This window comes from Prionailurus viverrinus, chromosome E1 (assembly GCF_022837055.1).
Source record: "Prionailurus viverrinus isolate Anna chromosome E1, UM_Priviv_1.0, whole genome shotgun sequence".
Classification (NCBI taxonomy): Eukaryota; Metazoa; Chordata; class Mammalia; order Carnivora; family Felidae; genus Prionailurus; species Prionailurus viverrinus.
The window spans coordinates 33,430,943-33,455,693 of NC_062574.1; the positions used below are offsets into that span (position 1 = coordinate 33,430,943).

Consider the following 24,751-nt stretch of genomic DNA (forward strand, 5'->3'; position numbering starts at 1 on the left):
CGGCCTCGGGCCTGGGCCTCGGCCTCGGCCGCGGCGGTGGGTGGTGCTCACGCCGCCCCCACCTTCCCCCCGGGACTCGGAAAGCCGCGCGCTGGGCGTGTGTGCGCGCGCGCGCGCGCGGATTTGGTGGGGAAATCTCCTTCGGTGGAAGCAGCTGAGTATCGCTGGCAGAGAGTATTCTGGAGCCCAGCAAAAGCCTCCAAAGCACTTGAGCTTCCCGAAAGAAAAACAGACTAAAAAAAACCGAAAAGAAGGGAAGCCGGCTCCCCTCAAGCCCGGGTTTCCAATAGTCTCGGATCCGCCCGGAGCTGAGCGGAGGCGCAGTTTGGCGGCGGCCACTGCTCGCACCCGGACTTGGAAAGACGGTTTTTCCCCCTTCGGGGAGGAGGGTGGTGAGGGACTCGCGGGCGAGAGTTGCACCTGGTCTAGGAACGTACAGAGAGGAGAACTCTGGGGTAAGTAGTGTTCTGGCACTGGAGCGGAAAGGGGGAAGGAGGAGGGGGGGGGGCAGGAGAGGGACGAGCGGGAGAGGGCAGGGAATGAATTATGCAAAAAAAAAAAAAAATCCCCACTATTCCGCAGCAGGGGGAGAGCGCATCACAGCGCCCCGGCTGAGTCCCGCCCGGGTCTCCCGCGCCCTAGCGGCGGGCGCGAAGTTCTTTCCAAGGAGATGAGAAACTCCCCAGTCCTGGTGGGCGACCGAGCGGCCGGGGCCCAGGCGCCTCCGCGCTGGCCCGCGGCTCCGACGCCCAGCCCTCGCCTCCTCCTTATGGCCGCGCTAAGCCTGGGCTCCCCAGCCCGGCCTTCTGCCTCCGCCCCCGGGCGCCGGGCGGCGGGGCTGCCGCGGGGGCTGGCGGCGGCGGCGGGGACGCTCACCTGGCCGGGCCGCCCCCTCCTCCCCCTCCTCCCGCCCCACCTGCCCTCCTCCTCCCCTCCGAATCGGGCAGCGTCGGGCTCCGTAGGCGAGGAAATAACGACCCCTGCAGTTGCATTGCGGAAAATCGCGGCGGCGGCGGCGGCGGCGCTAGTTGCGGGCGATGGAAGCGAGGCAACGGGGGTTCCGGGGAGCCTAGGAAAATAGCAGAGGGACCGAAAGCGCGCGCGCGACGTGGGGAGCCCGCGGGCCCCCGACGCGCCCGGGTCCCCGGCTCCCAGCCTTCGGCGCTTGGCGCCCTGGATGCGCCGCCCGAGCCGGACTCGGAGGCAGCGGGCTGCGCGCGACTTGGGGAGCAGGGAGGGTCGGCGGAGCCTGCCGGCGGTTTCGGACAATAATTCCTGCCTCTCTTTCTCTGTCTCCCTGTCTGCGGTGGCGTCTCCTCCCCCCGCCCCCCGGAAGCAGGAGGAGAGCGGCCCCGGAGCGCGGCAGCCGGCCTCTGACCATGCCCCGGTGAGGGGGGCGGACTTCGAGGGCAACTTGTCGCGGACTGCCTGGGCTTAGCCAGCGAGCTGCGAGCGCCGGGGGCCCGGAACTGTGCAGCGCGGCCCGGCGGGGGGCTATCGTCTATGTCTTCTTGGGGCGCCAGGCGGATCGGGGTCTCGTTTTTGCAGGAAGAGCCCGGCGCTGGTGGCTTCAGGTGGCTGCCGCCGCCGCTGCTAGTGCTGTTTCCGCCTCTCGTGCGAGGAGGAGCGGAGACCGGCGATCGGGGAGACCTCCGGGGCAGCGAGGCATCGGACATGTGTCAGCACATCTGGGGCGCACATCCGTCGAGCCCGAGGGGAGATTTGCCGGAACAATTCAAACTGCGATATTGATCTTGGGGGTGACTGTCCCTGGCCGGCTGTCGGGTGGGAGTGCGAGTGTGCGCTCGCTCGCAAGTGTGTGCGTGTTTGTATGTGTGTGTGCCGTGTCGGGCTCTCCCCTTCCCCCCCTGTTTTCCCGTCGAGTGATGCACTTGGAATGAGAATCAGAGGATGGAAATAGTCTGGGAGGTGCTTTTTCTTCTTCAAGCCAATTTCATCGTCTGCATATCAGGTATGGGACGCGCTGGAACCCCTGGCGGGTTGGGGTTCTGTTGTGCTGTTGGGAATGTGTGGGATTTTATTGTGTGTAGGCGCTCAAGTAGCCTCGCGGGGTGGGAGGGGAAGGGGGGGTGGCAGAGATCCTTTCAGTTCTGAGGGTTTGCTGCCTTGAGAATGAAAAACCTTCTAAGCCCAAGGGTGTGTGTGTGTGTGTGTGTGTGTGTGTGTGTGTGTGAGAGAGAGAGAGAGAGAGAGAGAGAGAGAGAGAGAGAGAGAGAGAGAGATGGTTATTATCTGTTAGGAGTCCTGGAACATAGAAGGGTGGGGGATGAGAAACAAGAGGCAGATGGGTGTTGATTTTCAACGGCTTTCCTGCTGAGAACTCTGGCCCCCAAATCTGAGCCTTGGCAACCCCCACCCCATCCCCTGGCTTTCAAAGTTCCCAAACTCGGAGGTTCCAGGCAGGCAAAATGGACGCAGAGCCCTGCCCTGGTATCTAGGCACTTTCAAGAGACTGCGGGAGGATGCGGGACTGGAGAGTGCCACCAGCAGGGACGAGAGGGATGTGGAGGTCCTCCGTGCCTTCCCCAAGCACATCAGAACTGGTGGTCTAAAACATGCTAGCATGCCATGCTCCACATCAAGTAAAAGCCAAGCCTGCCTGAAACAACACTCTGTGGGAAATACCACTCTAGACGTAGCCTTTCCTAATTCCCAGTGGAATGGTAGCTCAGCCTCACTGACCTGAGGCCACTTATGTCAGTCTGTGGTTTCAGGAGTTGATGAGGTGAATCGGGTAGGGTTTGTGTCTGCCTGCCTGTGTGTCTGCGTGTTGGAGGGGATTCTGATTTCCAAGCAGTGTCTTTGTTGGTGCAGGGAGTTGGCTGTGTGGAGGGGAGCCATGAGAAAAAGCCCCAGGATCAGCAGTATTTCCCAGTTCGGTTCAGTGTCTCCTCCCACTGAGAGTGTCTACCCCATTTCCCCTCACACCTGTCATTAAAGTGCCTAGGGTAGGACCCATTGCCAGCGCTCCCCTCAGCCTGCATTCCCTCTGCAGAATTGGGGACTCAGCCAACTTCCTGCTGAAGCCACCAAAAGAGGAGAACAGGAACCTTGCCCCTGTGAGCAGACACGTTTGAGCAGCACTGAGGTGGAGGGACCTGTTTCCTGCATCTTGCCTGGCCCAGCCAATCCCCACCCTCTAAGCTAGTTCTGGTTCTGGATCTTCAAAATCCTTGTCTGTGCACACCCTGGACCTCGTTCCAAATACCACTGCTCAGTGTCAACTTTCTCTTCCTAGGGCAGGAATGGGGAATCTTGAATTCAAAATCATTCTGTTTGGGGCTTTGCCACCAAACTAAGGATTTTGCCTCTGTAATACTTTAGAGACAAGAAAAAGTACCCTGGGACCACCCCAAATCCTCTAGTGGGACCTGTTTTACCCCATTCTGTGTCTGAAAGGAAACATTCCCTGGCGACTTGTAAGGGCTGATATCAGTCATATGTCCAGGAATGGACTGGATGGCACCTTAGAAGACCACAGTTTACGTCTTTCTCTTCTACATGTCTATTCCAAACTCTCTCGTTCCTTAATATTTCACTAGTTAGAAAATAGCCTTTCCTTACCTTTCTTCACCATCATAAATAATTTGCAAAGCAGACAAGCCAACTGAGTCCCTTTAAGGTTTACAAAGGGTTAACATGCATTGAGGCTCTGGACCCCCCACAATCCTTTGTCTCCCACCCCTACCCTGCATTTATTTGGTCAGGCCATTACAAAGGAACCATTTAAGAATGGGTCTGTTCTTAGCTTCCAAAAGAGGCACTAGTGGGCTCCTTATCACAGCTGTACTTGACTTGGTGTATCAGTAACTAAATTATATAAATACAAGTATTAGGAAGGGGTTATTTCCAACCCAGAAGAGGTGCTATGGAGTATGTGGCCTTTCACGTGTATTTACTAAATGATCATCATTGCTACGTAATGAGAGGATAAAAGTGTAAGCAAAATTGCCAGCTATTAGCTAAACACAGAAAACTAGGTTAGCGTTCCAAATGCCTAGTTAGGCTCTGCATTAATTTGCACTGTATGAAGACATTTAGGCAGAGTTGCAACATTATGTACTCTACATTTACACATCCATAAACTTAATTTTCAAAGACTGTACTTTCTCCAGGGCCAAGGTGGCCTCCCTCCTAAAACAACTACACGTTCAGTGGTATCCATGTACGTCCTAATTCTGATTAATAATGTAATTATGACTCACAGTTGCCACAGTTTGGGGGACATTCCCCCCCCCCCATTGAGCAGCCTTAAGAGGTATAGGTATACAGTGCACTAAGGTTGAATAATTGCGGCTCAGGGAGAGTTTAGTGGGTCTTTCATTTCTGTTTCCATGATTTGCAGTTTTAATTTACTCACTACTGAGCTTTTACCAAAAGGAACATAACCCTCTGATCATAGAACCTACTACATCTTAAATTTAAAAAAAATTTAAAAAACAAGGCACCTCTCTTCTATCTTGGGATGAATTACCCTACCCAGTAAATGGGTACTAATTCTTCCTGAGTCACCAGGCATCCGTGATGGATGCATTGGTGGGGTGGACTTCATGACTAGAAAAGGTCAGCAAAAATCTGCAGTGTAAACACTTTACAGAAGGAACATTTTGGTGGTAGATCTGGCCTATAGTGACTGCATTTCACTTGGTAGCCTTGGCTTTCAGGAACACTCTGGTGCTTAGTGCTTTGTTAACCAAAGATTCCTACCCTCTCCCTCCCCATTCCCCAAATTAAGTGTACCCAAGGCATTTTTTTTTTGCCTGGGCCTGAGTGGCTATATTTGTTAAAATACAGAGCCCTGGGTTTTGTGTATTTGATGGCTCTGCACTCATCACTTGGTTGTGATGAAGCTGTCAACAGAGGGGACTGGGGGTCCGCTTGACCAGGCTTAACTAACTGCTGGGGCTGTAGCATGTGTACCTTCCGTTTGAGAGAGCGTTTCAATTTTGGCTACTAAAAGGACAGCACAGCTAGGTTTAAGAGGGAATGCCACGATCTGGGAGTTCTGTTCCACATCAGACTCAGACGTCATTTTCCCAAAAGTGTAAGGCAGCGAAAATCTGTGAAGAGGAATGAAGGGGGGAGAGAGAGAGAGAGAGAGAGAGAGAGAGAGAGAGGGAGAGAGAGGGAGGGAGAGGGAGGGAGGGGGGAAGAGAGAGGGAGAGAGAGGAGAACCAGGATGTTTTTTTTTCTATGTTAGCAAGAGCACCATTCCAATCTTACAAAAGCAGCTCAGATCAGCGAGAATGAATGCTTAGCAGCACCAGGAGAGAATTTCCAGGTCCAAAGACAGCTGTCGGATTTAATTTCCACAACACATCCTACGTGCCTCTATGTAACTTTACTTTTTTGTCAGTTTATTCATAATAATAGCAATAGCAATTAAAATTATGTGGTGCTTTCACGGGTATTATATAATATTGCACATATTTTAATTCATCTAAGAATTTGTAGGGTAGTTTTATAGATGAGGCAGCCACAGCCCACAGCAGTTCAGCATGGAGGGGTCACACCCAGGTCTAACTGAGTCAGAATTCAGTATTTCATTTCTTTTGGGATCAAGAGTTCTTGTAAATGTTTTTTTGTAAGTGTTTTTTATTGTGAGGTCTCCAGACTGAAAGAATGAATTATGTGAAATGGATGTGAGTTAGAGAGTTTGGAAGTGAAGGTTTAGGGTGATTGCGGTTCAGGACTAGAAATCAGGTAGCATTTGAGTTGTATATGACTGTCAGTCAAACAGTGGATACTACTACCTGGGTTTGCCACCCGCACCTGGTGGTCAGCAATCCCTATAAGCAAGGAATATTTCATACGTTCTTTTCCTAATTGGAAAATTAAAATGGTTCAACTTCTGTGTCTTTATGTGTGGAAAGGGGATCATAGTACCTACCCCACCCCTTCGTGACATGGATTATAACGTATTCAGTGATTTTCACTTAGCACGGTATCTGAGGCACAGGAAGCTTGCAGTAATAGAATTATTTTTTTTTCTCCCTCCAAATCAGGCATTGCACAGGTTTGTGAGGCCAGGAAAGAACAGAGCCTTTACCTTCCTTCCTTCAACTTGTTTAAAAGCAAAAGAACATCATGAGCAAGCGAATTTTTTAACACTGAGTATGAATCCTACTTTCAAGGAGGCCTTGGCTTCACAACTTTGAAATGTCTCTTCACTTTCTCATATAAACGAGGTTGGTAGTATTGGGCTTTGGTGCATATTATGAGTAAAACCCACTTTATCTCTTTGAGCCCAGTACTCAGGTGAGGCTTGGAAAGTTTAATAAATCACCTGGGAACAACGGAGTACTTATTACCCAGGGGGCCATAAGCCTCTTTCTGCTGGTAAATTATAACTCTGTATAAACCCAGCTTTAAAGTGCTTCCAAAATGGCAAACTACGTATGCCGTCAATAGGACTTGAAAGAGAACATTCCGTTACACACAAAAAGAGCCCCACCCCAACAAAGACTACTTATCTGATGATGTTATTGGCAATATGGTTCCTGTAAATGCAGTTTGCCATTTTGATGTCCTATAGCCCAGTCCCTGACAGATACCATCATCACAGATGGGACTTTCTTGTCCGTGAGATGAGAGTCTTTCTGAGTAATATAAAACCCCTGGGGGAAAGAGAAGTGTCAATGTGGACAGTCATTTTCTTGGGTGGGGAGGAGAGAGGGTTTGATTTGCCATCTTTGGCCATCAGCACCTAACACCTCAACTTTTCACCTTGATTAAGCATTGCATATGTAGCTCTGGGGTTTAGGGCAGGAAGAGATAGATCCAGGTTCCATAAATGTGTATGGTGGCAAGCCTTCATACAAAGAGTATAGAAATTAGAAGACCCACTCTGCAGTCAGACTCTTCCTTAATTACTTCTTTGGGTGAGTCTCTTAGCCTCTTAGAGTCTCAATTTCCTCTTCTGTAACATGGAAACAATATCCTCTTTGCCCGTTTCAAGGAATTGTTGAGGGAAACATCAGAGGGTGATCCTGAATGTTCTTTGTGTTATGTAAATGTAAAGTACCTGTATCGTTACTGTATTATGGAATGATCCATGCTTAAGGTATAGTTAGAAAGTCAAAGTTGAGGTACATACACATAATGTAGAGTGATGTAAAATGATAAGAATAATGCTTGACTGCTAAGATAGAAGAACAAAGTTGTAATGCACAAAGTGTATAGTGATACAAAAACATTAAGAATAATGCCTTGTTGTTTGCTAACGGACATACATGCTGCAGAAGAGAGAAGTCCGGATGCAAAGGAAAAGGAGGATATTAGATAAATGTTGGAGGTTGGAGAGAAGGGATGGAGGGGACCACATCATCCAAAGGAGAGGAGAAGGAATGAGTGATGTAGAGTGAAGACAGTCCCAGTTGGAATAAAAGGTTCACTTTTATGGCAAGTTGGGATGAGCTCACATTGGGAGCTATTGAATTGAGAGAATGTAGAGTGCCTTCAGATATTTAATTACTTCATGATTTTTATTTTTTTTTTTATTATGGATCTTGGCATGCCTTCAATGGACTGAACTTGGTTAAAATTTGTGTGAAATCCTAACATTTCTTTGGGTTGTAAGTCTGTGTTGCGAGTCTCCAGCCACTGCTGCACTTTGCACGGTTTGTAGCCTATTTGGGATTGTAGATGGTTGAGTTTGGGGAGACTGCAGCTTTCCCCAAGGTTGTTGATCCTACAGCGTAATTGTCACTTACTATTTGTAAAATGCCAACATGGTGTCCGGAATACATTTACTGTGGGCCAAGTGACACCTCTCAAAGGGGAGTAAGTATAGGCCTTGGAACGAAGAGAGGCCTGTCCATAATAATCCTCCCTTTGGCATTCTCTCCCTGTGTGTGGTCTTAGAGAACATCTTTAAGCTCTCGGAGCCTCTGTAAAATCTATAAAATGAGGATTGGAAAAAAATATGCTTAAGATCCTGCCCTGGTGCCTAACATGTAGTGGTCACTCAGTGAACTAGAGCTACTCCTGTAAAATCACCATTGGCATCAATAACTTGTCACTTGTTATTGACACCTTGCACCTGTGCATGTAAATTCCAGTGAACAACTCAGTCATTTCTTTAGTGTTCAGCAAAACAGGATTGCCAGCTAGCTTTGTGTCAGGCATAGGAATCACAAAAATGAACAACACCTGGTCCTTAGTACTTACAAGATGGTACCTGCCAGGGGATAGAGTTGGGCACAAAGTGCTGTGGGAGTGTAAAGAAGGAGCAGTTAACTCTTGTTGGTGGATGCCAGTGGGGGAGGGAAGGATTCATAGAGGAGAAGACATTTGAATAAGGCTGGAAGAATACATGAGATTTCAAAAGAATAGGAAGGAAAAGGCACGCAAGGAGGCAAGGATAGTCTGTCAAAAAAACCCAACAAAATATCAGAAGTGCTTCGAACTGGGCATGGGGAGTGGCTGGGCCGGAGTAAGTGACTAGAGACAGGGCTGGAAGAATAACCTGGGGCCAGTGTGAAGGGGGCTTGAAAGCCAAGATAAGAAGTTTAGACTTTATCTTTTGTTATGAGGAGCTAAAGTGGAGGTAAGGAAAAGGACATAAAAAAGGTTTATGTGCAATTCTTTTTAAACTTTGATCGCAATAAGCAATAACTTAGAAACCCCATTCCTTGTCTTCTTGTCAGCCTTTATTCTTGCTCACAAAACCCATTTAAGAAATACTGGTCTAATAGATCAATTAGGCCATTAATGGAACATTCTGAGTGACAGACCTTAAAAAAGAAAAAAAGTCAGTTGTCCTATCTGTTATGGACCTGATTTACCCTAATCTTTGAGATTTGGTATTTTCATGTGGAGCAAATGCAAATGTCTCCAATTTTGTACTTGAATAACAATGATAACATTAACAGTGATGGCTTTAACATTAGAGGCAGGCTAAGAGAAGTGAATCATCCGTGCACGCTTTTGTGCTGTTGAAGATCGTGCACCAAGCAATAGATTCTCTAGTTGACATGAAACGGATGCTTGATGCACTGCAAGGCATTTTCTAGCCGTTTTCCCTTATTCCACTCTGCATTCCTACTTCCAATAGACTCTGTTCACTTGGGAGAGTATCCTCATGGCCCACTAAATTATATACCCATTTTACCCTCTCAAAGGTCCAGTTACCGTAGAGCAAGTATAGAGACCTAAAACGAAATGGCTTCCTTTGTCCACTTAATCACTCAGCATTTATGGAGGGTGCACTATGCGTGAGGTCCTGGGGATCCTACAGGAATGAGTCAGACATGGACCTTTCCCTCCAGCAATTCACAATCCAGTAAGAGACCAATTTAAAGAATATTAGTAGTTACAGCAGAATCTGATAAGTATTGAGAAGGGACATCTGACTCATTCTGGGGGTGGGAGGGAGGGAGGAAGGGAGTGTTAAACGATTCTTGGGCCGAGTCTCGAGAATGGAAGATTTTTGCCGACTGACCAGGAGGAGTGTAACGGGGGGAAGGGTGATCACGGGGAAGAGCATTTGCAAAGGCAGGAGTATTAGATAAGACACGATGAATGCAGGGGCTGTCAAGAGGTCAATACGGCAACCACTAGAGAGTGGGGTGTGATGGATGAGGTTGAGATAGAGGAGGTTGGGGAGATAGGATTCCAATAACAGTAACACCTTGCAAGCAAAAATTGTCAGTGAAAACCACCCTTGCGCCTCTCAGTGCAGGGAGGCGTCCTTTAAAGGCCCAAGAAGTAGCTCTAGCTTACATCTTTCTTTTCATTAGGAACAGATGAGTCAGGGTTAAAGCTTTGAACCCGCTCTGCTTCATTTGGCCCAGATCACTGGTTATTTTCCAGTGTCACCTGTAGTTCCAGGTGGCTTCCCAGAAGCTTTTGAAATAAGCCAGATATACATTGCAGAATTTATCTCCTGACTTAGTTTGCCCCCATGTGTTTCTACCCTAGGAAAAAGCCAGAACCCACTGGCTGACTCTGGAGTGGGCAGTATGCTAATTGTCATCTTATCGTCTTTGATAACCGAGTCTTCCCTCTACCTTTTTGCAGTTTTCTGTCTCATAAAACCCTACACAAAGCTTTGGAGGATTTCCATCGTGCAGGGGTTGGGGTGGGGAGCTGTAAGTGGTAAGAGATGGTCCACGATTGCCTTTTTAAGAGAGCCATAATTGCTTTTTATTAGCAGGATTGGGCTGGTAATGGGGTAGCCAGTGTTTGGGCTTGATTACATTTGCATTAAGGTACCATCAGGATGGCAGTGGAGAGATTATCTGTGGCTGTGAAGGAGACAGCCTGCTAGTGCCTTTTCCTCCTCATGCGGGAGAGGTGTGACCTTTGTCACAGTAAATGCAGAATTAATCTTTAACTTTGTCCAATGTTTCATGCCCCGTGGCTGAAGGGGCTGGCGGTAGGAAATGAAGCCTGTGACTTTCAGGTGAAGTTTTCCAGAGCCAAGTCCCGCTGGTTTCACAACACATTTGGCAGCAGTGCCAGAATTGGAATAAACACACTTACTGAAGGACATGAGTCAACATATTCCCCTTCCGCTGCCCCCTCTTCCTACCACACACAGCTACCTTTCACCCTCAAGGAAAACAGTTTTGATGGCAGCGTGTATTGAGTGAGCACAGGCCATTCTTCCTCTGTGAGGTTGGGATGATAATGAATGCTTCATGGGATTCTTGAAATGAACAAAAAAGGGACATATCTGGGGGAGGGCTCTGCCCCCCACCGCTAGCGTTTAACGTGTCACTTCATTCATTAACGAAATGTTAGTGAATGCCTCCTTTGAGGGAGGCACTCGGCCAGGCAATGTAGTGAACAAATCAGTCGTGATCTTTGCCCTTATAGAATGTATGGTAGGTGATACATAAATATCGTGGGGTTTTCCCCCCATTGTTCAACCCAGTGCCTTGCATTTAGTAGATGATCAATAATGAATGATTGGATTATTACATAAATGAGTAACAAGGAGTGGGGTTAGAATGGTTTTCTTGCTTTTGTGGGAGAGTGGGAGATAAGATGTGAGGCCAGGAGGGAGGAGAGATGAAGAAGATCTCTGTTGGCTGCCCTTTGGCTTCTACCGCATGGGGGTCTTTGAGCGTGCGGAGCTGACTGGAACCTTCCCAGGGAGCCATATATTTGATAGCTTCCTATTTTCTTCTCAGACTGAACTCATCTCTGCATTTGACAAACCCACTGTTAGCTGTTTACAATGTATTTTGGCTCCTTTGTGTTGATTCCACACTGTAACACCCACACCGGGAAGACTGAGGATCAGCGGATGTGTTGTTCCTTTCTCCGTGTCGTCTCTGTTCCCGTTAAAGGAGTTTGCTTAGGATATGGCATGTGCTTGTTGGATTCCAGTTTGCGAGAAGCCAGCACTTGAGAAAGCTCACTGCCCTATAGCATTGCACTAGAGTGCTTTGGCGGAAAAAGCCCACCCAGTCTTTAGTCTGGGTGCAGACTAATACAGAAAATGACTCTGGTTCCTAAGGTGTTTCCAGTCTTGTATCAGAGACCTTGACTTCTCCCTCTGGCCTCTGTAACTGAACCACTAGTTCTTACCAGCGGGGAGACTCTGGGGCCCAGAAATGGAAAGAACTGGCTGCACATTCTGCTTAGAATCTTCTAGGTGATCTCCACAGCTGCGGGGAAATGCTCAGTTGGATGGTTTGTTGTGGTCAGTTTGCTTGTTAATTTAATTTCGAAAAAAAAAAAAATTAGGGCCCCTAATTTTAAAAAGGCCCCTCCTATTAACTTCTCCGTAGATATATGGAGATTATACTAGTAGTTAGAAAGCGAGGCATCTATGAGTAATCATTCGGCTTCTGCTGTATGGCCCGGGTGTGAATAAGAATGTCATTGGATGGCTGACTCTTATAATCACTGTGATGATAGCAGCTCTAAGTCCCAGAGGCTCAAATCCCGGTAGAATGACATATAAAGTAGTGAAGTCATTATTTTTTGTGTCTGTAATAGACTCCATCCCTGTTTTTCCACCGTGTTGAAGACGTTCTGTGTGGTCTTTGAAGGGCTGTGCTGTGGCTAAGTGAGAGTCTTATGCATTTTAATTGCAGGGGTTGGTGCACCCCCCTCCCTTTTCTTTCCTCCTGCTCTTAGAACTGCTGAAATTACGGCTTGACTGAGCCAGGTAAAGTCTTGTAATGTGCCCCATCTGAAGGTAAGACATGCTGAACAAATTAATGAATGAGAGTTGTGTTTGTGCATTTGCTGTTTGGGCTGAAGGCATGTTCAACTGAAACGCTCCTCCTTGATCAGGGTTCCTTGTAAGTTGGGGACTGTGTGTGCAAGTTTTCAGCATCACAGATGTGAGTGATGGTGGAAGTCATTGAGTTCCTTTTAATGCAAAATCACAGCATCAAAGGAAATTGCGAAAAACGAATGGATTCCTTATAGACTAGGTTTTTATTTACCAAAGTTTGCAATTACAACATTTTCAACCTTAAATCTTTACAGTTTTTTTAACTCTACATTGTATCTGAAGTATTTCCCTCTTTGCTTCCTCACTATGTTAGTTCAGGAAATCCTAGACTTTGTGACAGATAAACACCAAAATCTTGGTGACCTAACACAATAGAAGCTTACTTCCTGCTCACGTTAATTGGCCGTTGGTGTCAATGCGTGTGTGTGCACGTGCATGTATAAGGTGCATATGGCCATGGTGAGGGGGGAGGGATGGAAGGGAAGGAATCTTGTCTTTGTGGTGACTTGGAAGTCTCCAGGCTGACAGAGGCTCTGCTGTCTCTAGGGTAGGGTTTCCAATGCTGTCCTAGGTCAGTATCAGCAAATGGAGCAGAAGGAGAAGGATCATGGGAGAGTTTTTATGGGCTTAGCAGGAAAGCTGTGTGCATCACTTATGGTCAGACACATGGCCCCATCTTATTGCCAAAGAGCTTGGGAATTGTACCCTAGCCTTGTGTCCAGGAGCAGAGGGACAGCGGTTTGGCGAACCATTAGTTGGTGTCTGTCGCTTTAATGTTCATGACTTTCTTTATAATAGTTGCATGTAACTTATTCATCTAAAATAGCATCATTTATATTTATCTTTTTCCCTGTTTTTGAGATCTAGGTTTCTACGTTTGGCCATTTTGGGGGGGCGTATGTTTTGTTTTGTTTTGTTTTTTGTCTATAGAGATATGTTTTTTTTTAATTTTTTTTTCAACATTTTTTATTTATTTTTGGGACAGAGAGAGACAGAGCATGAATGGGGGAGGGGCAGAGAGAGAGGGAGACACAGAATCGGAAACAGGCTCCAGGCTCCGAGCCATCAGCCCAGAGCCTGACGCGGGGCTCGAACTCACGGACCGCGAGATCGTGACCTGGCTGATGTCGGACGCTTAACCGACTGCGCCACCCAGGTGCCCCTATGTTTTTAAGTTCTTATTTAAATTCTAGTTAGTTAGCATTTAAATTCTAGTTAGTTAGTAATATTAGCTCTAGGTATACAGTATAGTGATTCAATGCTTCCGTACAATACCCAGTGCTCATCATAACACCTGTTTCTTACCCCCCATCACCTGTTTCTCCCACCTCCCCCTCCCACCTCTCATCAGTTTGTTTTGTATGATTAAGACTCTGTTTCTTAGTTTGCCTCTCTCTCTTTTTTCCCTTTTGCTCATTTGTTTTGTTTCTGAAATTCTATTTATGAGTGAAATCATATGGTGTTTGTCTTTCTCTGACTGACTTATTTTGCCTAGCATAATACTCTCTAGTCCCATCCACATCGTTGCAAATAGCAAGGTTTCATTCTTTTTGATGGCTGAGTAATATTCTGTTATATATATATATATTTATATGTATGTATATACGTATATATGTATTGTATATACATATATATATAAACAAAACCCATATATATATATAAATACATATAAATATATGTATATATATATATATATAAAACCTATATATCACATCTTTTTTATCCATTCATCTATCAGTGGACACTTGGGCTGTTTCTGTAATTTGGCTATTGTTGATAATGCTGCTATAAACATCAGGGTGCATGTATCCCTTTGAATTAATGTTTCTGTATTCTTTGGGTAAACACCTACTCATCCAGTTGCTGAATCATAGGATAGTTCTACTTTTAACTTTTTGAGGAACCTCCATACTGTTTTCCAGAGTGGCTGTACCAGTTTGCATTCCCACCAACAGGGCAAGACAGTTCCTTTTTCTCCACATGTTCATCAGCACTTGTTTCTTGTGCTTATTTTAGCCACTCGGACAGGTATGAAGTGACATCTCACTGTGGTTTTGGTTTGTATTTCCCTGATGATGAGTAATGTGGAACATCTTTTCATGTGTCTGTTAGCCATCCGTATATCTTCTTTGGAAAATGTCTATTTGTGTCTTCTGCATACTTTTCAATTGTTCTTTCGGTGTTGAGTTTTGTAAGTTCTTTATATATTTTGGATAGTAACCCTTTATCAGATATGTCATTTGCCAATATCTTCTCCCATTGCTTAGGTTGCCTTTTAGTTTTATTAATTATTTCTGTCTCTTTGTAGAAGCTTTTCATTTTGATGAAGTTCCAGTAGTTTATTTTGGCTTTTATGTCCCTTGCCTCAAGAGACATATCTAGAAGGCGGTTGCTATAACTGATGTCAAAGAGGCATAGATATTTATTTATATTGAATTATTTCTTTAAAATCATCCCTGTATTGTGATAAATGGATAAAACAGTATGAAGTTCTTTATGGTTTGACCATATTACATCTTTAAGTAATGCACAACCTTTTTATAAGTCTCCAGAAGTATGCCTAAATTCCTTGAGAAAGTAAACTTATGTAGAACAGTGATTAAACTTTCAAAAATCCTTTCAACAGTGGCCCACCCCAGACACTATTAGACAAAACCCAAATAGCTTTGGTGTTCAAAATGTTGTTCTGCTCAATAAGTCAGATCAGACACAGGAAACCATGGTTAAGAACAAGCAAATCACTATCCTAAATCCAGAATTTTGAGACTTTTTAAAAACAATGTTTATTTATTTATTTTGAGAGAGAGAGAGCGCGCGTGAGAGAGCGCGTGTGTGCATGTGTGTGTGAACAGGAAAGGGGCAGAGAGAGAGAGGGACAGAGAGAGAATCCCAAGCAGGCTGTGCACTGTCAGTGTGGGCTCGATTCCATGAACGGCGAGACGTTAACCGAGCTGAAATCAAGAGTTGGACACTTAATGGACTGAGCCACTCAGGCGCCTCCAGAATTTTGAGACTTCTGGAATATTGTTCTAATAACATATTTCTATAAATTGTACAGAAGAACATTTCAGGTGGATGGCAGCAAAGATTAATGGGATGGAAGTTAGAAAATGTTGATGTGAGTGCTGCTACCAGCTCTGTGGTCTGGGGGAAGTCGTTTTACTGGCCTGGGCCCCAGTTTTTTCCATTTAAACAGGGACATTGGACAGGTAATTTCTAGGTCCCTTTCCAACTCGGAATTTTATAATGTTAAGAGGCTTTTACCGAGAGTTATCCAAGTTTGCTGTCCAGTTGTCCAGTGATGCTAAACTTTCCCAGTTTGGGAAACGTTAAGGCAGAAAAATTGCAGGAAGAACTTTCATGACAGTGAGTAGGCGGGAAAGTGGCCAATGATTTCAAAGATGGACAAGTATAAGACAAGGGGTGATAAGAGAATAGCCTGAACTATGCTTGTAGAAAGATGACCTTATAGCCCTCTAGTGAGACCCTTGGAAAAACTCAAGTGGGCATCATTGCTTCATAAAAGCATATACTGAAAACCATGTGGTCCATATATTGGAGTCTTAGAATTTCACCTCTTGTTTTGTGACCTTGGGAAGTCACTTAAAATCTCTAAGTAATCCTCAGTATCCTCTTTCATAGACTGGAAGCAATAACATCTATAACATCAGTTAAGAGAGACTGAAATTTTAAAACGCAGCCTAGTGCTTAGCACATAGGATATACTTGATAAATGGTTTCGTATTGTTATGGCTGAAGCTAGAAGAACAAAAGATGTTGGGCAAAATTAGGAAGGAATTTGGCAATATCATGTAAAACATGGGGATTAAATGAGCCAATTCATGTGAAAGTGTTTAGCACAATGCCTGCACATAACATATAATCAGTTGAGGTTGGTTGAATCTGATTCACCAGGGGAAAGCTAGGATGTTTGGGGAATATTTTAAAGGTAATAAGAAAGAAGACAATCATGTCTTTTTCATAAAATGATCTTCAGAGGCAATCTACTGAGTCTGGCTCACATTTTTTTTAATAATTAAAAAAATGTGTATTTAATGCCACGTCCTTTTCATTCTACAACTAGGGTTTAGACTTATCAAGGCCTGTATATAGGTATATGATCTCATGGAATCCAGTAAATATTTGGCCTTGAGATTGGTGGCATAAACAAATCCCTGAGTCAGGAATTTGCTCATAGGTTTTCTTGCTTGATGTAAATGTTGGCTTATTGGCCAGAGCAATAAAGAAATGAGGTATTAGGATCTAATCCATTTATGATAAAAGATATAATATTTACATCTTCTAAAACTATCCCTTGCTCGTTTTTTACTGGAATTTGGTTATTCTGTTTTCTTTTCATTACTCAGTCTTGCCAGGTTCCCCAACCACTAATTTATGCAGATGGTAACCTTAACTATGTTTTTTCAACAAATTTGCAACATGAAATGATAGTTCTGATTTATGCTTCATAGCCACTCAAGAGAATGATTTTTAAAATGATAATTAAATGCTGAGCTATTCCTGGGATTGCGACATGGTTCCCTTTCAAATATATCTGATCTGAGAATTTCAGCAAAAGGCATAAAAGAAAAACTAACAAGAAATTTGACAGATGACAAAGGCTGTCTTGATGTTAAGTAAAGAGAAGCAAACTGTGACCTAAGCATGTGTGTCTCTAGGGAGCCAGCTTGGGAGCTTTTCTGAGTGTTTGGGTGTTTTTGTGGGATTCTCCCCACCACCCCCCTCCCCCAGTCACGTTGGTAGGGGCTGGATTACAATGGAGAATGTGCAGATTAATGGCCTGTTGGGGCTAATCCACTAAACCCCTACTCCTGTTTCTCTTAAATTGATTGAGTTTCGAGGAGCTGATGATACACCCACACCTGATACTAGAGCCCCGTGAATTAATGAGACCTGCTAGCTTAAAGTGCACATAAGCAAGAATCGCTGACTTCATGGGACATACCTCCTTTTTGCACTAGGAAATTCTTTTATTAATTGCATTTAGTTCCCAATGTGTTGTTTCATAACCTTTTTTTCTGAGACTATTTTTACATGATTACATTTTAAAATTATAACCCTAATATAACCCAATTTTTAAGAGAAGACTAGAAGAGGAAACAGATTACCTATAATCCCATAACCTGAAAGTAACTATTATGAATAGTTTGTTCTCCTGTAAAATTTTATTTATAAGCGGTTTTAGTTACTTGAAATTTTATTCCACTATTCTGTTTGAGCAAGAGGCACATTGATAAATGCATGGTTTGTGTGCATTAAAGCAGGTCCTGCCTAACATGTAGACCAAACCAATATGAAAATAATTATGTATGTGGATGGATAGATGTGGGATTGATGAAAATCACAATTTCATGCTAAATTAGTGAACTCACATCAGATGAACTTTGAACAGAATTTAAATTTCTAAATCTTCAATTATGAATCTGTTGCTCTTGAAAAAAATAATTAGGAAGATAAAAAGATGAGACATGCAATCATAGTATTGGGGATTTTTTGAGTAGGAAACATTTGGAAGAGACAATTTAGAAATGAGGTTTTAAAAAATACATCATTTAACTATTAAAACACAGAAATATGTTTGAATGCACTGGGAAACTATTTGAGAGAGTGATTTTAAAGCTTACAGACAGACAGACCTAGGTTTAAACCCACACACTGCCTCTTCCAACCTGGAAGGCTTTGGGGATGTTGACTTCTCCTGCATCTGTTTTCTAATCTGTAATATGGGGATAAAAAGAACCACCTCAGTGATTTTTTTGTGTGTGTTAAATGGCATTATGAAAGTAAAGCATTTAGTGTGTCATTATTGGCCATAAAATAATGGCTTAATAAAGGTGGCTCATTAGTAACATCATGTTCATAACATGGGAGATGAGGCCAGTCACATGGTCTTTGTAAAGGAGGAGGATTCTTTGAGTTACCTCCTTTGTAAGGAACATTGCAGTAGAAGTTCAGAAACTTCATACCCCCCGCTGACTCTACAAGAGTTCACACTGTTAAAACCAATGTTTAAAAGTCGTCTGTAATACTCCCTAAACACCTTTCCAGCTTTGCTCCAACTTGGCTGCTCTCTATTCCGCGAATGCATTTTGCCCATCCTTACCTGTGCTGTTGTTCGTGTTGTGTTTCCCCACCTGGTTTTCTTTAAAAAAATTTTTTTTTCAACGTTTTTTATTTATTTTTGGGACAGAGAGAGACAGAGCATGAGCGGGGGAGGGGCAGAGAGAGAGGGAGACACAGAATTGGAAACAGGCTCCAGGCTCTGAGCCATCAGCCCAGAGCCCGACACGGGGCTCGAACCCACGGACCGCGAGATCGTGACCTGGCTGAAGTCGGATGCTTAACCGACTGCACCACCCAGGCGCCCCTCCCCACCTGGTTTTCAACCACCTGAATCTTGCCCATGTCACACGTTCAGCCGGAGGGCCCCTTCTCTGTGAAGGCTGTTGTGATCCCGCAAGTTGGAAGTCCTCTCTTGGTTCTTTACACCCCATTGGCTCTTCCAGTCTTCAGTGCTACTCATCACTGACCTGACTTGCTTCCTCTGTCAGATGGAAAACTCACCGTGGTCAAGAATTGTCTAGTCTGCTTGTGTGTTCTGTTCTCACTCCTAGCCCAGCATGCTGATTGGGTGGGTTTTACCTCCCAGTCTGTAGTGATAATTGCAAGATTATTTGCAGATATGCTGAGTAGTGTTTGTTGACTTAAGCTGTATTACCTCTTTCTGCCTAGTCCCTCTTAGAGATACTACCACTTAGGACAGGGCTCAGCACACAACGGCCTCTGGGCCAAATCTGGCTTGCCGCCTTGCATTGTAAAGGAAGTTTTCTTGGAACACAGCCATGCTTGTTCATTCATTTGTCTCTGGCTGTTTTTATACAGCAACGGACTTGAGTAGCTGCAACAGAGACTCTGTTCCCTGAAATGCATGAAATATTTAGTGTTTGGCCCTTTACAGGAAAAGTTTGCAACCCCTTAATGCAAACAATTAATTTGAATACTTCCTAACAGGTAGAATAAGAAACCAGGTGCCCGGGCAATCTGTTTTTTTCAATGAAAGATTAAATTATATACAAAATGTTAAAAAAAAAAAGTTTTTAAAGCCTTGAGGTTTTTGAACGACAGGATTATCTTGACTTTCGTAGGTATCTTGGCAGTCTCTACCACCCCCAGGGGGTTCCTTAAGCACCTACCACTGTCAGAAACCAAAAAGGAACTCTTATTTTGTGCTGAGTTGGATTTGTAAAGCCTTCTTTACTGTCAGAGGAGCTTGGAGTAGCTGTGGCCCTGCCCAGACAAACATTCTGAGGGGAAGCCACTGTCCCCTAAGGGATGGTTCTTGCCGGGGATGGCAGCTTGGCAGGGAAGGAGCAAGCTTTCTGTGAGCACCTTCTGCCGCCAGTCCTTTGAAAAAATAACCCTCCTCTTTAGGGAATGTGAAGGTCAGACCACATTCAGAAATAAGAACATCACCTGGAAAGGCAAGCAATTTTAGGAATGACAACCTGAAAAATCAAACCTTTCCCCCTGACGATTGAGACAGGCCAGACACATAACCTGAGCCATGATCAGTTTCTGCACTTGGACGGGAGCATTTTCTCCCAAATAACAAGCCGAATGAGTTCTGCTGGGCTCTGGGAGATGGTTGCCGTCCTCCCTGGACAGATGGGGAAATTGAAGTCAAGATGCAGAGGCTTAGCCTGGCCACAGAGGGAGTGGGTTCTGGCATTCCCAGCTCTTAGACCTGACATTTGCACTGAGAAGCCACTAAAGCAGATTTCAGAATGTTGCTTGACACGGGCTCTTTGGGACTCTAGAGCAGGGCTTGGCAAACAGTGGCCCACAGACCGAAGCCAGCCTGCTGGCTGTTTTTATAAAGCCGGGAGCTAAAAATGATTTTTACATTTTTAAATGAATTCGATAAAAACAAAAGAAGGAGAAGATTTCGTGAAACGTGAAAAATATACAAAACCACATTCTGATCCATAAATAAAATTGTATCAAAATCCGGCTACACCCATTCATTTATATATTAGCTACCTATCCTCTGTGGCTGCCTCTGCATTACAATAGCAGACCTGAGCCTATAGTATTAGAGCCTCTATGTAGCCTTCAAAGACCAAAATACTCTCTGGCCCTTCACAGAAAAAAGTCTTGCCAACCCCTGCTCTAGTGTGCCAATAACGTAATAATTAAAATCAACTTTACCAAAGTGTACCGTATATAAAATGTACTCATTTATTTTATTAAAAAAATTTTTAATGTGTATTTATTTTTGAGAGAGAGAGAGAGACAGACAGAATCTGAAGCAGGCTTCAAGCTCTGAGCTGTCAGCACAGAGCCCGACGTGGGGCTCGGACTCGTGAACCGCGAGATCATGACACGAGCTGAAGTGGGATGCTTGACTGCTGAGCCTCCCAGGCACCTGTGAAATGCACTTATTTTAACTCTGCTACGTTTAGGGAAGGAATATAGTTACGTAACCACCACAACCATCAAGCTACAGAACATTTCCTTGTGCCCCTTTCGAGTCAGTCCTCTCTGAGTTCATCCTTGAACTCAAGCAACTGCAGATCTGATCTCTGCCAATAGCATCAGCTTTTAAATGTCTGTTTCCTGAGAATTTGAGAACACTAGAGACCACAAGAGGGTGGTGGTTGGGGATGTGTGAAAACAAGTTGATTGTATTCTTCCGTGTGAAAATGCCTTAACTCTCTACAAAGACTCACTCCAGACAACTCCTTCACTGTTTGTAGCTAACAGGCATGGTGCAAAGAGCTCTCCGCCTATCATCTCATTTATTGGTTTTACCTTTATAAGGGAGTGCTTGCCCATCTCCCATTTTATTGATCAGGGCAACCAGGCTAACTTGCTGAAGGACATACAGCTGATAGAACGTAGCTTAAGATTTGAGCTCTGATATGTCTGGATCCAGAGCTTGAGCTCAGTGGCATCCCATACACTTACTCAGTATTGTCTGCAAACCTGCTTGGAGGTGTCAGCACTTGCTAGAGAAAGCTCAGAGAGTTAAGTGACCATTCCCAAGTCGCCCAGCTACTCACTGCCAGAGTCAGGATTTGAACTGCTAACGGCAAGCAAAAGGCAGAGAGCAGTTGAAAAAAAAATGTTATTTTGAAAGATCAAAATCCCCCGTCCTACAAAGGGGTGAACTAAGAGCCCTGGGTGAGCGTGCTGTAGATAATGCAGGGGTGAGGGTGGCGGTGGGTGAGAGGAAGTCTTAAGCCAGATGTACTTTTGTTTTCTAAACTAATGGATATTCCAAGACTATGTAATTTAATATAAATAAGTAATGGTGGTAAAGCATTTTGAAAAACACTGAAGGGTACATCCGTGCTGACCAACATTAATAATCAAAATCTCTTCCTGTTCCCTTACAAACAGCATTATATCTACCTTGGAAAAGGTGAAAAGAGCATAGTCTCAGAGTCCAGCTACATAGAGTATTCCCTTTCGGTCCTCCTCCTCACCCCTTCTATGATAAAGAATGGTGCCGTTTACAACCCCTAGTTAGAATGATGTCACAGCATTTCTTCAGAGCCCTTTTACTAAGTACTTGGCCCTTAAAAGGCACCCCAAACAATTCTTTGTTGTCCCCATTTTCTAGGAACACTCCCAGCCTCTCTTCAGGCTCTCCTTATAACCTAAGACCAGAGGCTGTGTCCACTTGAGGTTCTTAGTTTGAAATAACAGAACCCTTTTCAGACTCAGGCAAGCAGACAAGATGTTCATTAAAGCATTTGAGGTGCTCAGAATCTATGAGTGAGCCAAAGAATTGGACTTGGAGGGTAGACTTACAAGAATGTACTATAGGATTGTTCTAGAAAGCACTCCTCCTCTTGCCACTACTGGGCAGAGATAGTCAGATCCCTTCACTGATGTGGAGGGGTCATTAGACACCACTGGTGGCCCTAGAGCTGGACACTTTTGCCGTCAGCATCACCAGAAAATGGATGCTCCTTCCTCATACTGCTAACTTCAGAACTGAAGAGTCTGGCATCCCAGATTGGCCAGCTTCAGTCACATGCCTGCGCTTTATTAAAAGCAAAGTTCAGGATTCTGCCTGGGCAGGATTGAACACTAAAGGCAGGAAGTACTCCAAACACAGTGGATTGGTTGGGTGGGTTGAATAATGACCCCCACCAAAGTTGTCCACATCCTAATCTTGGGAGCCTGTGTATGTGTTACCATATACAGTAGAAGGGACTTTGCATGTATGACCAAGTTAAGGATCTTGAGATAGGGAGATTTTCCTGGATTATCCAGGCAGGCTCAGTGTAATCACAAGAGTCCCTATAAGAGAGAGGCAGGAAGATCAGAGCCAGAAAAAGGAGATGTGATAACAGAAGCAGAGGTTGAAGTGATCTACTTTGAAGAAGGAGTAAGGGGGCTGTAGGCTATACAATGCAGAAGGTCTCCAGTGGTTGGAAAGGCCCTGGAAAGGCCCCCCTGGGAGCCTCGACAACTAACACAGGCCTGTTGACACCTTGATCTTGACCCCATAACACTCATTTCAGACTTCTGAGCTCCAGAAATAATTAAGATAATAAATTTGCATTCCTTAAAGCCAGTAAGTAGTAATTTGTTACAGCAGCAATAGGAAACTAATACACATCAAAAAAGCATTCAAAAGGTGGTAGGAGATTAGAAAGCATGACAGATGTCCAGCACAGCACCACAGAAGGAAGGCTAGAAAGATAGTTTCCCCACATCCTATTCATAGGTCACATCTCTCCATTTTTTTGAGAGAGTTTCACCAGAATCCTGAAGCTAGGTTGGATGAACAAGTTGAGTAATTGCTTGTGATTATTCATCTTGTTCCCCTACTTTATTCATTCCGTGATTTACTCAGCAAATGTCCTGTTCATTAAATTAAAATTTACTGGAGCTAAGTGCCAAGAACTGTGAAAGATATTATGGTCATAAAAGCAAATACAAGAATAAGACTTTGAGCTAACATTTGAGATGCTCATAGACACTGGATTAAGTTTAACCAATTTTCAGTCGTCTCTACATATCAAATCCCACTAAAAACTTACGTTAAGGTGGTTTTGAAGAATGGGAATTAGGATGTCCTAGTGACTTCAGAAGAGGAGCCCCAACAATTTATGGATAAGACATCATAATTGGAATAACTAATTTAAAAAAAAAACAGTAATGCCTAGGGGCGCCTGGGTGATTCAGTGGGTTAAGCATCTGACTTCGGCTTAGGTTGTGATTTTGTGGTCCGTGGGTTTGAGCCCTGCGTCGGGCTCTGTGCTGACAGCTCAGAGCCTAGAGCCTGCTTTGGATTCTGTGTCTCCCTCTCTCTCTGCCCCTTCCCCTGCTTGTGCTCTGTTTCTCTCTCTCAAAAATAAATAAACATTAAAAAAAATGCCTATTTATAACAGTAGTCAACTCCGAGTGCTGTCTCTGTGTTAAAGGTAATACTAAGTATTTTATATGCGTTATTTTCATATAATTATAGAAACTCCAGGAGTTGTGGACAATTACCATCCCCATTTTACAGATGAGGAAACTGAGGCTCAGGGCATAGGACCAAATTCACATTGCTAGCTTAACAGAGCTGGGATTTGAACCTTGGGTCTTCTGACTCCTGGGCGCATGTATCTGGCTGTTCTGCCTGCTTTTGTGCCAAGCACTAGGTTAAGGGCTAGAGAGTCACATGTGTAAGAGAAAAAAATGCCCAGAGAAGTGAACCTCGAAATTTAGTAAGTAAAATGAGCTACGGAAATGCAGACAAAGAATTATTTAGCATTCTAAGGTGACTGCTTTTAAAGGAGAAAACCCTCATTTGGATACATAATTTCTGGTCCGTTTGGTTAAAGATCATATTATTTTCCTATTGAGATAGGAGCCACTCCTATATTGCTTTCACTGATTAAGATACAAAATGCACTCTCCTGGATTATTTCAATTTTAAAATCATACTCCATAAGGAATATACATGAATCATACTCTTTCTGTTTTCCTCCCCCCCCCCCTTACCCCCATAGTTGTATGCTAAGGTAAATGGTTTGGCTGGTGTTATTGTCTGCATTAATACCCTGGAAGCTTCTTGCTGGAAAGTGTAATGGTCAGGGATGTAACCCTCTTAACACCTTGTTCTCTGCTGGATGTCTCCTTCTGCAATGGCTTATCAAGCACCCACGCATAAAATGTTAAGGCTGGGTTAGACTGTGAACAAGAACACAGGTTTCACTTATCATTCCCAGGTTGAGTAGATAAGGTACGTAAGGTCTCTTGACTGCAGAGCCAAGGGCTACGTCTTACCCAAATGGTGCCCAAGTGTTCTCCTCCTTGAGGTCTGAGAGCTGCTGTTAGCTGAGTTACTGCTCAGCAGTCCTGTTGACAGATGGTGTGCCTTGCTCATTAAATCAGAATCCTCCCCACTCCAAGGGCCCCAGGCATGTTGGGAGACAGACTTGATGGTGTTTTCTAATGCTGAATGGTCTACAGCTCAAGAGCGTGAAGATAAATATTCTACTTCATTGT

General features: G+C 44.4%; 1 protein-coding gene across 1 annotated transcript in view; it reads left to right on the forward strand.

The window, feature by feature from the left end:
- The first annotated feature begins 418 nt into the window (after window positions 1-418).
- Window positions 419-24,751, forward strand: part of CA10 (carbonic anhydrase 10) — a 492,198-nt gene continuing 467,865 nt past the window's right edge. Inside the window, exons 1-2 of the mRNA XM_047833896.1 lie at window positions 419-455; window positions 1,340-1,972. Of these exons, the coding sequence (XP_047689852.1) occupies window positions 1,912-1,972 (61 nt within the window). The 5' untranslated portion in view covers window positions 419-455; window positions 1,340-1,911. The remainder of the gene's footprint in view (window positions 456-1,339; window positions 1,973-24,751) is intronic.